This window comes from Dasypus novemcinctus, chromosome 7 (assembly GCF_030445035.2).
Source record: "Dasypus novemcinctus isolate mDasNov1 chromosome 7, mDasNov1.1.hap2, whole genome shotgun sequence".
Classification (NCBI taxonomy): Eukaryota; Metazoa; Chordata; class Mammalia; order Cingulata; family Dasypodidae; genus Dasypus; species Dasypus novemcinctus.
The window spans coordinates 42617603-42631624 of record NC_080679.1 but is presented as its reverse complement, the minus strand read 5'-3'; the positions used below and the strand labels follow the sequence as shown (position 1 = coordinate 42631624).

Sequence of the window (14022 nt, the reverse complement as noted above, 5' to 3'; positions counted from 1 at the left end):
CCACTGGCTTACCCAATGGCCATTTTCTTGGTTCCACCCTCATCAAGCATCTGGGTGTTGACCAAGCTCCAGACCTGTCCCTCCAAGAGTGTTGTGGTGATTGCCACACCTCACCCAATTTTTGGGTTAGAGCCTTAATCCCCATGTAGAGTGATGTGAAGACAACATTTCCTCTAACCTTTGGCATACAGGCTCAACCCTCTCAGAGCAATGGATTGACCACCTGGCCTCCCCTAACCTTTGGGGTACTTTCACACCTATGGGGTACTGACCTTACCCATCCTAACTCTTGGGAAATGTGCTCCACCCTCTCTGTACCCTGGTGCAGCAAAACTCTCCCCAAACATCTGGTGGGAACATCCACCCTCTTCAACTGCTGGGGCAAACGCACCCTCTCTGTACACATAGGTGGGGTTCCTCTCTTGGCCCAAGGTGATGTCCAAATTCCAGATCTCAGCTTCCATGGTTTTTCTCTTAAAGCTTTTTCTCCTTCAAACTCTCCTTTCCATGTCCTTTTTATTCCAGGCTGACAGTGGTTTTGTTCATACAGCACTTCTCAAAAACCTTGTTGGTTTAGCATTCAGGAAGCAGGGGTCCAAGCCATCAGACAGTAAGACCTTTTGCAAGTCTTTCAGACATAACTGCATCTTCCCTCCTGATTTACAAGTGCCAAGTTTAGTTAAGACCTCCAACTGGGCACCTTTGTCTGGGAGCCTGATTTCTAGAGGCTTGGAATTTTCAGTTTCTGTTTTCTTTGTGCCCAACAATTCAGTTCTCAGCTTATCTCACATTTCACTATAAGCTGCAAGCAGAAGCCAAGCCACATTCTCTGGGTTTACTTTGCAAATTTCTTCAACTAAATGCCCAGGCTTGTCATTTTCAAATTCTGCCTTCCATAAAACACCAGGAGTTAATCTTACTGAGTTCTCTGCAACTTTAAAACATGGATCAGCTTTCCTCCAGTTTTCAGTAATAGTTTCATCATTTACTTCTAAGGCATCTCTTTACCATCTATACTGCTATCAACAGTCCCTTCAAAACACTGTAGGTCTTTTCTTCCAAGCATTTCACAATTACTCCAAAAAATACCCCTTACCCATTTATACAGCTGTTCCAGCATTTTGGTAATTGCAAAAGCACTTCCCCACTCCTTGGTACCAAATTGTATATTTTTATACATCAACTAGTCTAGGAAGGTAGAGACTAGCAATTCTAAATATAAATTTTCTCACTTTACACATACCAGAACTGTGTTCTGTTTCCATTCCCTCTCGTGTCTGTATTTTTCATGTGCTCTAGTATGCTGTTTGTATTTCTCTCAAGAGTCAGCTACTTTAACCTTAAATGCGTTTGAACTGTTCTTGGATGCTAAGAAGAAAACTGATTTCCCACCTCTTGCTTTGGCCATCCTTTGCCTTCTCTGACATTCAGCTTTATCCCATGAATGTGCCTTCTCATCTCTAGCCACTACTAAATAGTTTCCCCTAAATCATAACTCATCCCATGGTCAGTCTCACTATAGATATCATTTTAATGAATCTTACCCTCCACACCTTCTTTTCTTGTGCAGTACAATAGTTTTTTTTCTTCTTCCTCTTCCTGTTGTTCCCGTCATAACTTCATCAGTCTTTCATAGCACTTTTCTTTGGTGATATTCTTCTATAACACATATCTATTTATGTTCCTAATGTTTATACCGCAATTGTTTTAATTAAAGCTACCCTCTGTTTTTCATTTTAACCATTTTTAAATAATAGAAATATTTTACAATGTTTTATTTTAGAACCATCACCCCCAAAAAGTGACCATGACTATGAAGAACCCTTGATAACTGGAGAGCAGTCCTGAGTCTTTTGATCCTTTATCTCAGTGTTCTAAACTACGTTATATCCTAGGCTCTAAGACTTTCACATATATGGTTCAGTCTACCCAGAAAGATATGTTCTATGTTAGACTGTGTCTCTTGATAGAGATATTTTCAAACAGCCTAAAGCTATGGTTTTTTTTTTACCATTTGGCCATTGGATCTTAATTAACACCATATTTGTTGAATAGAGCATCTAGAATTATGGGACATAAAAGAAACATGTCATGGTTCTTCCTTTCATGGAATTTAATGTCTTGTTGTGCAGATATCTGTAGTACAGAATTTATAAAGATGTACTTGGTAATGTTATTAAACTAAAGGAGTATTTTTAAATTAACCTTTGTAAACCAAAATAATGAATATGTATAGAAGTTTTATCTAGATACACATACTTTTTTCAGTAGGTTTGATTCATATAAAAGTATCAAGATAGCAAGGAATTATTTGACATTTGATATTTGATTAGCATTTAAAAACAACCTCTAAAACAGTGGGGGTTACAAATAAAATAAAAAGCAACTCAGGCTTTAAAAACAGAGGTGTTAAACTTGGATAGTTTGTCATAAATATACTTTCTCAATGTGACACTTTTTTCTCTCTTTAAGCAACCTGTCACATAATAGACGTGTGCCAAAGATTGGCCCTTATCCAGATTATTCTTCTTCCTCATACATCGAAGACTCTATCCATCACACTGATAGCATTGTGAAGAATATTTCCTCTGAGCATTCGATGTCCAGCACACCTCTAACTATAGGGGAAAAGAACCGAAACTCAATTAACTATGAACGCCAGCAAGCACAAGCTCGACTCCCCAGCCCTGAAACCAGCGTCACCAGCCTGTCCAACAACACAACCACCACAAACACCACTGGCCTCACTCCAAGCACTGGCATGACTACTATATCTGAAATGCCATACTCAGATGAAACAAATCTGCATGCCACAAATATTGCACAGTCAGTTGGGCCAACCCCTGTCTGCCTACAGCTGACAGAAGAAGACTTGGAGACCAACAAGCTAGACCCAAAAGAAGTTGATAAGAACCTCAAGGAAAGCTCAGATGAGAATCTCATGGAGCATTCCCTTAAACAGTTTAGTGGACCAGATCCACTGAGCAGTACCAGTTCTAGCTTGCTTTACCCACTTATAAAGCTTGCAGTAGAAGTGACAGGACAGCAAGACTTCACACAGGCTGCCAATGGCCAAGCATGTTTAATTCCCGATGTCCCACCCACTCAGATCTATCCTCTCCCCAAGCAACAGAACCTTCCTAAGAGACCTACTAGTTTGCCTTTGAACACCAAAAATTCAACAAAGGAGCCCCGACTAAAATTTGGCAGTAAGCACAAATCAAACTTGAAACAAATAGAAACTGGAGTTGCCAAGATGAATACAATCAATGCTGCAGAACCTCATGTGGTGACAGTCACCATGAATGGAGTGGCAGGCAGAAATCACAATGTTAACTCACATGCTGCCACAACCCAGTATGCCAATGGGGCAGTACCATCTGGCCAGACAGCCAACACAGTGGCACATAGGGCCCAAGAAATGCTGCAGAATCAATTCGTTGGTGAGGAAACTCGGCTGAATATTAATTCCAGTCCAGATGAGCATGAACCTTTACTGAGACGAGAACAACAGGCTGTCCATGATGAAGGTGTTCTAGATCGTCTTGTGGACCGGAGGGAAAGGGCACTGGAAGGTGGCCGAACTAATTCCAATAACAACAACAGTAATCCATGTCCAGAGCAAGATGCTCTTATACAGGATGTTCCAAGCACAGTAGCAGATCCTGGACCATCAAAGCCCAGAAGAACACAGAGACCTAATTCTCTGGATCTTTCAGCCACAAATGCCTTGGATGGCAGTAGTATGCATTGTAAGTGGAAGGACTTTGTAATCCTTCTTGCATGTCTTTTGGGACCATTTAAGTAACTGCTTATAGATGGAATCAGATTGCATTTCAACTAGTGATTATTTTACCTTTCCCACTTTTGGAAATAAACCATTTGGTTGGCCCTCAAATTTAATTAATTAGATGATTATAAAGGGGGAAAAAGTATTTTTGTCATTGATAATTAAAAAGCCAATGTTAGAATACTCAGGATAATTATCAATTTAATATGTGCCTTATGTAGCTGTTGCTTTGTAGTGTAACTCAAATGCTTGCTAAGAATGGTGGAAATTACATCAGTATTCAACAGTTTAAAAGTTACAAGTAAAGGAACACCAGTATAACTTTTGAAACTGTTTGTTGAGCATATTAATATTATTATAGCTACCTTTAGATTTTATCAGACTAATGTTAATAAGTCTTAGAAGTCCAGAGAAAAGTCAACAGAAACCGTAAAGTTGGTCTTAGTTCTTAGTGTTATCTTTTCCGAGAGTTGCAGGTTGAAACCCCAACATGACTATAGCATTGTCCCGTGGGCTCCATAGCAACTGAAATAAATAAACTGATATGTGGTTTCTGGCCCGTTTTATTACAATCACAAAATAGGAGAGTTCACCAAAATCTGTTAACAGCTATCATTATACAAAATGGCTTCTCTTTTAGACTGACAGCACTTGTGGGGAAAAAAGGTAATTTTTTATGGTTGTTAAGGACTACAAAATGAGTCAAAGAAAAGCTGCAATTCTCAGTAATATCAGTAATACTTCTTGTCAGGTATGGGGAGAAGGAATTATTAGAAAATATGTACTCTAATATTTCTGCCATTCTTCTGAAAAATATGATATGCCAGGTACCCTTAATATTCGATCCACTTTGGTCATGAAGTTGAATGATTACATGCATTTTGCCAAGTTAGGACCTCTATCAATAACCAAAGGAGTTAAGAATACAGTTGAGAACTTTCTCCTCTGTTTTTATTTTTTGTTTTTTTTTTATATTGTGTCCTTTTCCCTATGGAATAATTCAATCACTTATAAAACCATTTGGCTTAAAGAATCTCAAAAATAAGTTGGTTAGGCTTTGCCTGAAAAAGATTGCCTGTCATCATGAATTTCAAGACGTGTCCTTTAGTACCTCCTATAGACTTTATTTTTAACCTGTTCTTAAGTTACCACCCTAACCGTTTACTTCTGAATAGTTTCTTTATATAGTTAATTTTTCTGTACTTTCATTTTCAGTAGACGAGGCAACACAAGATGGCAAATCAGGATCAGGTGAAAAGATCAAGAAACGTGTGAAAACTCCTTATTCGCTTAAGCGATGGCGCCCCTCCACCTGGGTCATCTCTACTGAACCACTGGACTGTGAGGTCAACAACAATGGCAGTGACAAGGCAGTTCATTCCAAATCCAGCACTGCTGTTTACCTTGCAGAAGGAGGCACTGCCACAACCATGGTGTCTAAAGATATAGGAATGAACTGTCTGTGAAATGTTTTCAACCTTAAGGAGTGAAATTATTTTTTGCATCATTTAAACACACAGAAGAGACTTGGGGGGGGGGGGGAACAACAACAACAAAAAACTGCTTTATCCTCCTGTTAGCACCCCCTCCCACCTCTGCAACAAGGACTTGCTTTAAATAGATTTCAGCTATGCAGAAAATTTTAGCTTATGCTTCCATATTTTTAAATTTTGTTTTTTAAGTTTTGCACTTTTGTTTAGTCTCACTAAAGTTATATATATGTCTGTTATGACCACAGAATTATATGTGTGTATCAAAAGTGGTCTCAAAATATTTTCTTAAGGAAAAAAGCAAACAATGTATTGCTCGTAATCAATTTGGACCAGTTTCTAAAGGTCATTTAAAACAGAAGCAAATTAAGACATATTTGACTGCAGCAGTGGCTGGTATCCATATTCTATTTCTGGGCACAAGCTAGTTTATATGTTGATATGTTCCTGAGCATATTATCTGTTGGACATTGTTTCCTCTTGTGTTTGTTTTTTTTTTTAACGTGCAATAGTCTCTAGGCCATAAGTAAGCTTTTTTGTAAGCTCTCTTCCTAATAGGGCACACATTCTTCCATAATATGAACATTGTTCTTCCCACCCTCCCTTCATACTTTTGGTAGGTCAATTCTTTGACGTGAATTTTGCACAGGTGAAAGCAGCTACCTGATTTCTTTTTTCTCTCCTTATCATGGAGAATCCAGAAACATTGTCTCAAAGGGCTCTAAGGAAGGAACCACCAAAACCTATTCTGAAATGCCATTTCTTTCAGCCTTCCAAATCCTAAATGTTTCCTTCCAGATATTTTAATAAACATCTTTTGTCTGGTTTTGGAAGTTCATATGAGAGCATAGAACAAATAAAGGATATCAAATATTAGCCTTTAAAATTTTATTTTATTTTTATATGTATGTACCATATTCATCTAGTTAAGTGCATTTTTATCAGAAAATTCATAGCTCTATACTTAGATGGAATTTAAGAACATAAATGGTTAAGATAATAATAGTGTTATAGCCTTCTTTCTTTGTATAGACCAACTTTGATTCAAATAAAATGACATTTCCTGTTTAAAATAATGTCAAAAGTAATTCATAGTTTTGAACCTGTAGTATCTTTTCAATTTCTTCCCAAACAAAACCTGGTGACTTTAAATGAAAATGATTCTTCTTCCCATGACCTAAAACACTGTGTAGAAAAAATAATTCAAATGGCATGCCAAACCCCTGCTGAAGGAAGGATTGCTGCCAAACCTACCTGCTTAAAGAAGACTGAGACCTCTCTTCAAAATTATGTGTTTCTTTGCTAGTGCTATTTTCATAAGTTCTCCTTTTATCAGCTTTTCACTTGAGCTTCAATACATGATCAGTGCTAATTGTATACATTAATTTAAATATACCTGTTAGTGATAGGTATCCTTTAAATCATATTGATTTTTAAATCTTCCCCTGCTTCATTCATTACTAATAATCTTCTCTAAAGCAACTTTTCATGTTTTTTTTTTAAATGAAGCACTTTCTTTCAAATAAGGGACACTTTTTTTATAAGCACAAATTATTTTTATCAATTTGTGAACAATGATAATTTCACTTTTTTTCAGCTTCTCATAGTATTTTAAATAGATGTTCTCTAATTAATTTTCACCTAAGATTTCTCTGGAAGGAAAAAAGCTTGGAGGAGAACACAAATTCCTAAATTCTAGATTTAGCTTTTTTCCTGCTGAACCATCTTTTCTCATTCATATTCCACTCTCTTCATCATAGGTAAAGAGATCTAAATTTTCAAATTTGCTGTCCAAAATACTGAAGACTGACTTGCACCTAAGCCTTCTCATATTTGCTATTTGCTGTGATCTTATGAGTTCGATGTTACACTACTTGTTTATTCTGCTGAATTGCTGAGCAGTTTTGAATTCTTAGCATTAAGAGCTTACTAGTGCCCAGGATTTCTACCTTTTACATTTCATTGGACCTTCTCTTGATTCAGACCCTTAAAACATTTTTATCCTGCATATAACCTTTTCATATAGTTTTTCTTTTATCTATATAGCCAGTTATTTATATCTGTTCCTATAATTTTTTACTAGTACTCTTGTCTTTAAATATGTCTTTCAGCTGCATTTCAGGATATTCTGTTTGAAACACAGGTAGGACATCTTTTAGTCAAAATAAATTCTATTACTTCTCCAATTTGAAGCATTGAGGGAAATGACCATATGAAGTCTAAATGATCTTTTCTTGCCAGAAGAAGATTTATCTTAGGTTCTGCTATATTTTGTATTTGGGCCAGTTGATTGTAAGTTTTCCAATATTTTAAAATGCTTAATAGTAAAATGCTTTAAAAAATTAATATGCCAGAGTAAAAAAAAAAAAACTTATGGTTTCCCATTTCATACAAGCACGATTAAAACAATTTCCTCTCCCTGGTTTCTTTTTTAGTATACCCTTGGAAAAGTAGGAATGTAAAAAATCTAGACAGTTTTAATAAATTTTAAATTAAATTGTACATCAGACTGATTTACCTTTAGACACTAAAATACAAGCAAGCAAAATCACTTTAAATGACTCAAATCATTTACTTGCTAATTTTTTTCCTCTAATAATATTTCTTAAAGCTGGTATTTAACTCTATCACAAAATTTTGTAGGAAGGAAAGTGGATCCTTTTGAACAAAATATTTAAACAAAAGTTTAAAAATAATAAACTTAATTTCACTGGATATTGATACAACCTTAGAAGCATCATAATAGGTAATAAAATCTAATATTAGTTCCCTTAACTAAAACCTAACTGTATACCAGAATTACCTCATGGAAAGAACTTGATTTTAATTGTGTTTTGCTGAAAATGATTTGATGATTATTCTAAAACCTTTTTTCCTTTTTAAAATGTGTAATTGGAAAGAGACTATTAACAGTATAGAAAGTTATGGGAAGGTTCAGGTGTGAAATAATATTTATTAATCATTTGTTACATACTGAATGCTAGTATATACATTCATTATCTCTTTTAATCTTCACAGCAATAATATTAGGGCTATAGTTAATGTTGTCATTTTGCATACAAGGAAAGTGAAGTTAAATTTGAACAAGGTCCACATGTAGTAATATCTAGTAATAGACAAAGCTAGTGTCTTAACCCGGATCTACCTTTCTTCACATCTCTTTCATCCACACCACATAGCCTACACCCTTTATGACAGGATGTATAGTATACTGATATTTTTGTAAAAATTCAGTCATTTACTCCAGCACAATTGTAATTTGTATATAAGCCAAGCAAGATACTTTAATGATTTTAGAACTTAGGCAAACATAAGGCATATAGGCATGTCTGAGCTGATTGTAGCTGGAGAAACAATTGCTAATTCAAGACAAAATTCAATCCCACATCTACCATCATGAGTCTTAAAATCATTTCACTTCTCTTTGCTCCTAACTTTGTTATTTTGCAGAACTAAAGATAAAGTAAATTTTAAGGGAAAAGTGAAGGTAGATTATGGAAATTAAGAGTTTTTCCTAAATTGATTCCTTGCTAGATTTGGAGGAATAGATTTAACATGGACTTTAGGTCTCATCAGTCATTTGACTCCATCTGGAAATACCTGCTTTTATAGTGACTTTAGAAAACTTTCTGATCCAAAGAACTAACTGAATAGGACTTAGGAAAGAACTAATTGAGTAGAACTTAGGAAGGAGACAAGGATAATGTCCTTTTTAAAAACAACTTAGCATAACCTCCTTACTTGTAGCTGCTTGTTCCAAAAATTGTACATTGGTTTTGAATGTGAAAATAATTGAGCATTTTGAGAGGAAAGAACACTCAGGTAAATATGTGTTTCAGTAGGAGCTATCACAAAATTTGGCAAGCGTTTTTATTCAAATGTTTTCAGATATGGCTTTTAGAGCTAAATGGAATACCAGGCAGGCTGCAGCTATTTACTGCAATTTCCTGTCTCTGTAAACCTCTCTCTTGAGGGTTATTAAAAATAGAAAAAAAAGTTTCAATAAACTTTTCTCTTTTTTTCATATTTATGAACACAAATATTCATTGGTGGTAGTTTGCTCATAGAACTTGAGATTATATTTCTTTACAATCTTATAAATTTATGTTAAACTTACTATCAGTTATATGCAGTTTATTGAATAATTCACATATTTCTTTATATATTATTTTTATCTTCCCAGCTAACAACTTAAAGACAGAATCTCCACATACATTAGTTAATTATCCAGACCAGTCAGTCATTATAGAAATTGTATAGCACTTCCATATATACTCTAGTAGTCTTTTACAGACTGGGTGTTTTTTGGATATTCATGCCTTTTTACTGGCAGCTCACTGTTGACATAAAATGCAATTTACCTTTAGATTCTGAGCTCTGTAAACTACCAAAACTACTTTGCATGATCCCCTCCTAAATATACTTATTGTTTAAATAAATCTGGCCAATCACTGTTTGAGGTAGTTACACAAAATCTATTATCAAAAGAAGGCTTTTCTACAGGTTCGAAATTAACAGAAAAGAGGAAATCACTGGGCTCTGACCATCACTTTCCTTAAATCATCTTATAATTTATGACTTACTTATTCTTTCCCTTGGTTATCCGACTTGCAGTCTTCTGTGTTAGTAAAGTTTTCCTCAGAACTATCCAGCCTCCCTTCTGCATCATTTTAAATCCGTTTCTTATATCAAGTAGAATAAGAAGAGAGCATGGTCATCCTCCTCAATATTATTCTTCAGTATGCTCCTGGCTTCTCAACGTCTTTAAGTTGTCAGACAAAATTGCTTTAGTTTCTTTAGCTTTTCCCCCTCAATCCTATTTTAGTAACTGTTATTTATAGTTAAGAACACATAAAATTTTATGTTATGCAAATTCATTAATAATTTAGTTGTTCAACAGAATTGTGAATTAAGATGTTACCATTTGACAGTGGATTCAACCATCAAACTATCAGCAAAATCAGGACTTAATTTAAGTTTTGTTTATATTATCTAACATTTTCTGTTATGGAGTTTTAATGACTTTATATTCTCATTAGTTATAACTAAAAAGCCATGCATTTGGAATTGTAAGTCATTATTTGCCATTAAACATTTTTATTAACCTATATTGCAGCAAGCATAATATGATTGAGCCACAGTGTTTTACGTATTTCTTTGCATTGAATATTATATTAAACACTAAATGCAAGATTACCTTTCAAAAGCAAACCATATTATAATATCAGGTATTATCTATGAACATTTTTGTGGACCACTTTTTTTGTAGACCACTTTTGAAATACTTATAATTGCATTTGCAGCATAGACTGGACTATAACAACTTTCTTTTTAAGTGACTGGTTAAAATTGATTGTGCATATAAAGGAATTTATCTCATGGCAGATACATTTGAAAATAAATACATCAGTAAAAAGTACTCTGTATTAAAATTATGCCCAAAATAAATAGTATCTTTAAAATTCCAATTCCATTATTACTATAATGTTCGTAGTGTTACTATTAAACGTTGTGAACATTAGCATCCATTTTGAAAACTTAATTTGAAATGCAGATTTTAAAATCTGGATATGAAAGAAGGAATCTTTATAACTAAATCACATCATTAGTGAGTCCAGTTTATGAGTGAGCTTTCAAACAAATTACTGTATTTTAAATTACAACTAAATTTTTTCAATATTTTAAAAGGCAGCATGTAGTTTTTTCCCAATTTGAACTTTTAGATTCCAGAAGCATTTTCTGTTTTAGACTCACTATATAGACATAATATTATTTAAAAACTCAGGGCCCCTTTTATCCCTTTACACACTGAAAAAGTTCAATTGGTCACAAACAAGCAATTGGATCCAGTTGAATATTGAAAGTGTTTCTTGCACAGTTCATTTACTTTTCCTTTTATGATTCAATATAATTTACATAGATATAATGGCAGATTTCATTACTTATAAAAACTTGCCCAGTTCTATGAATGCTGAATAGAGAGAATGACTCAACTAATTGACTACACGTTGCAGCAGATTTAGGCATTAGAGTTGAAGCACCTTCTTCAAACCATTTTTGATTTCTGATAAATGGTGGGGCAAATTTTTTCTTTTTTTTTTCTTTTTTTTTAAATGAGAAAACGTACTAAAGTAGTTCTTTGAGATGGGGTTTTCTCAAGACGTAATTTGACATTATAAAACTTACTCCTAAAAGTAAACTAATGAGTTGAGCTTTAGTGATAACTTGGATGGTTTGAGAAGGTAATCTGTGGTATCCCATGTATTTATCACATTGTCTGTTCCAAACAGAAGTTGTCTTTTAATCAGACAAGTTCAAGCTTTGTACTTAAAATCCTAGCAGTAAAGTCATTTGTAACCAGTTTTGTCTCAGGCTCTCCACCTTATTACCAATTCTTTTATGTAAGAAAAACACAATTTTAGAGAAGCTTTAACAGTAAGAAAACTAAATTGCTAAGAGATGCATTTGAAAGCAATTTACAAATGCTTTTTGACATTGAATTGCTTGGCTTCAGTAGCTTTCTTTTTCTGCCCACATTTATTTATTTAAATAGTTTTTGTATACCTTGTCATTTTGTTCCCAATAGAGATTATATTGTATAAGTGTTTGTATAAGCTGGAATCATCCATATTTTTCTGTTGATCTTTTTCAAATGAAGATCCATGAATAATTGTAAAATACACTAACTCTTAGGGTATTGTAGTGGCTTAAACATAGAGGTGTGTAGCTGCCATGCTTTTTCTGAAAGACAGGAGAAACATGCTACAGAGCATTCAATTCTGAGGATGCTTTTCTTGGAAAAGAAAGGCTGAAAAATACTGGCAATTCCTCAGAACCCTCTTTCTTGTTAACGGGTATCTTTTGTTGGTGTGTTTTGCTCTTACAACACAGATAGAATATCATATAAATTTATGAATAATGACTTTTCAGTTATTTTGCTTTTGTATAAGCTGTCTGAGACCTTGCTATGCTGTACAAGTTGTGTTTGATGGATCAGTGTGAGTATGAAATAAAGCAAATCACTTTTCTTTTGTATTATCTATGGATGCCACTATAAAAGGTGACATTAAGCCACTAAGAATTTTCTATGAATAATTGTAATTAAAAAAATGCTTTGATATATATATAAACCTAAATAAAAAGATTGTATTGATACAGAGACATTGGAGAAGGAGATTTTAAGGCAGTTCTTTAGGTTTCAAAAAGGCTTGCTGTAAAATGGTGCATTATTCCATTTATTAAAGATCATATTAATGACAACAATAATTGTTTCTTTTGCTTTTATGAGGCCACCAGAAATTATGATTGCTAAGTGTGACATTTTAGGTGTTTTGCACTAGAATAATAAATGCTCTACCTAACAGAGCTTTCATAACTCAGTATAATACATTAGAAAATAAAGTTAGAATAATACTTGCTCCTTCCTGACCACCTGCTATATTCCAGGCACTGTGTTAGTTACTTTACATATATTATTGATAATTCTTACATCAATCCTACAAAATACATATTATTGTCTCCATTTTATAAATAAACAGAAGCCCAGAGAAGTTAAATACCTTGCCCAAAGCCTCAAAATTTGCAAATGATGAGAACCTAACCTGAATATGTCAGAGTTTAATACCCTTGGTTTTTCTACTACATCCTCTCTCTGAATATATAGCATAAATTTTCATTTTGTTTTGAACTACAATTTTTAAGTTCTAATTGTGGCAAGGGAATCTCAAAAATAAAAATGGTTTTCATGGATTAAATAGCGTAGCCAGGAACAGACATGAAACAATTTGAGGGTGCTGAAAAGCTACCAAGTACAAAAACAACTATCTGTGTTGGCCTGACATTGTGTCTGTGCTTCACATTACCAAATAATGTTTTTGATTAGATCTTTGTCCTTTGTATTTTTGGAAGGCCTTGTTAAAAAGAAAGGCGTTTGTGAAGGCTACACAGTTTTTAATCCAGATTGATTGTGTTAGCTAAGTGTCATGGAGTGGGATCCTGCAGCAATCCACAGCACAAGCATGTTTTCAGTAACGGTGCTGGGCCACTCTTACCTAGATGCCAAGGGATTTTTGCTAGGGGAAAATGTAACCTACTCTTATAGGTCCTCTTCGCACTTTTAGTAGTAATAATTATTTCAGGGATAATAGATTTGGGTGCCTTTTCCCTCTACTCACATGGCCAGTTTTATAATCTAACATAATGTTACATGGTTCCATTGCAATTCCCTACAGAACCTACTGTGTAATATTCGAAATTATAGCTAAATTTCCTTAAAGGAAATGTGATGACCTGGGGGGAAATGTTTATTACTGATCTTCTGAACCATTTAATGGCAACTTCCTGTGGTACCACCAGTAAAATTATTTTCATAATTCACTTATGAAAATAACTTAACACTTGTAATTAATCATCTTCTTTATTTGCTAGTGCTTTTCAGATTTAAAAGCCAAAATCTATATATTGGCAACTTTTAGTTTTGTTGGTATTAATGTAATACTATTATTTGCTTTTTAAAAATTGAATCCTTATTGCTGTACTGAGAGATGCCCAAAAGTATCATATGGTTCCTTTCCTCTAGGAGCTAAAGCTAGCTTGTAGGGAAGAGAAGGCCTACCCAGGAAATGGTTACACCCAAACAAGATGACATGTAAATACCCAAATGAGTGGTAAAATATATTGCTACATGAATTTGAATAGCAAAGGAAGACTGCACCTGAGGAAATGAGACTTGAGTAAGATCTT

The 14022-nt window shown here is 34.3% G+C and overlaps 1 protein-coding gene across 2 annotated transcripts in view; it reads left to right on the top strand.

Annotated features, from left to right (window-relative positions):
- Window positions 1-12543, top strand: part of BMPR2 (bone morphogenetic protein receptor type 2) — a 208266-nt gene extending 195723 nt beyond the window's left edge. Inside the window, exons 12-13 of one of the 2 annotated variants that reach the window (XM_058300360.1) lie at window positions 2473-3752; window positions 5006-12543. In XM_058300360.1, coding sequence (XP_058156343.1) covers window positions 2473-3752; window positions 5006-5256 — 1531 coding nt within the window. In that variant the 3' untranslated portion in view covers window positions 5257-12543. The remainder of the gene's footprint in view (window positions 1-2472; window positions 3753-5005) is intronic. The other variant, XM_058300361.1, reaches the window with a different exon arrangement.
- Window positions 12544-14022: the final 1479 nt, after the last annotated feature.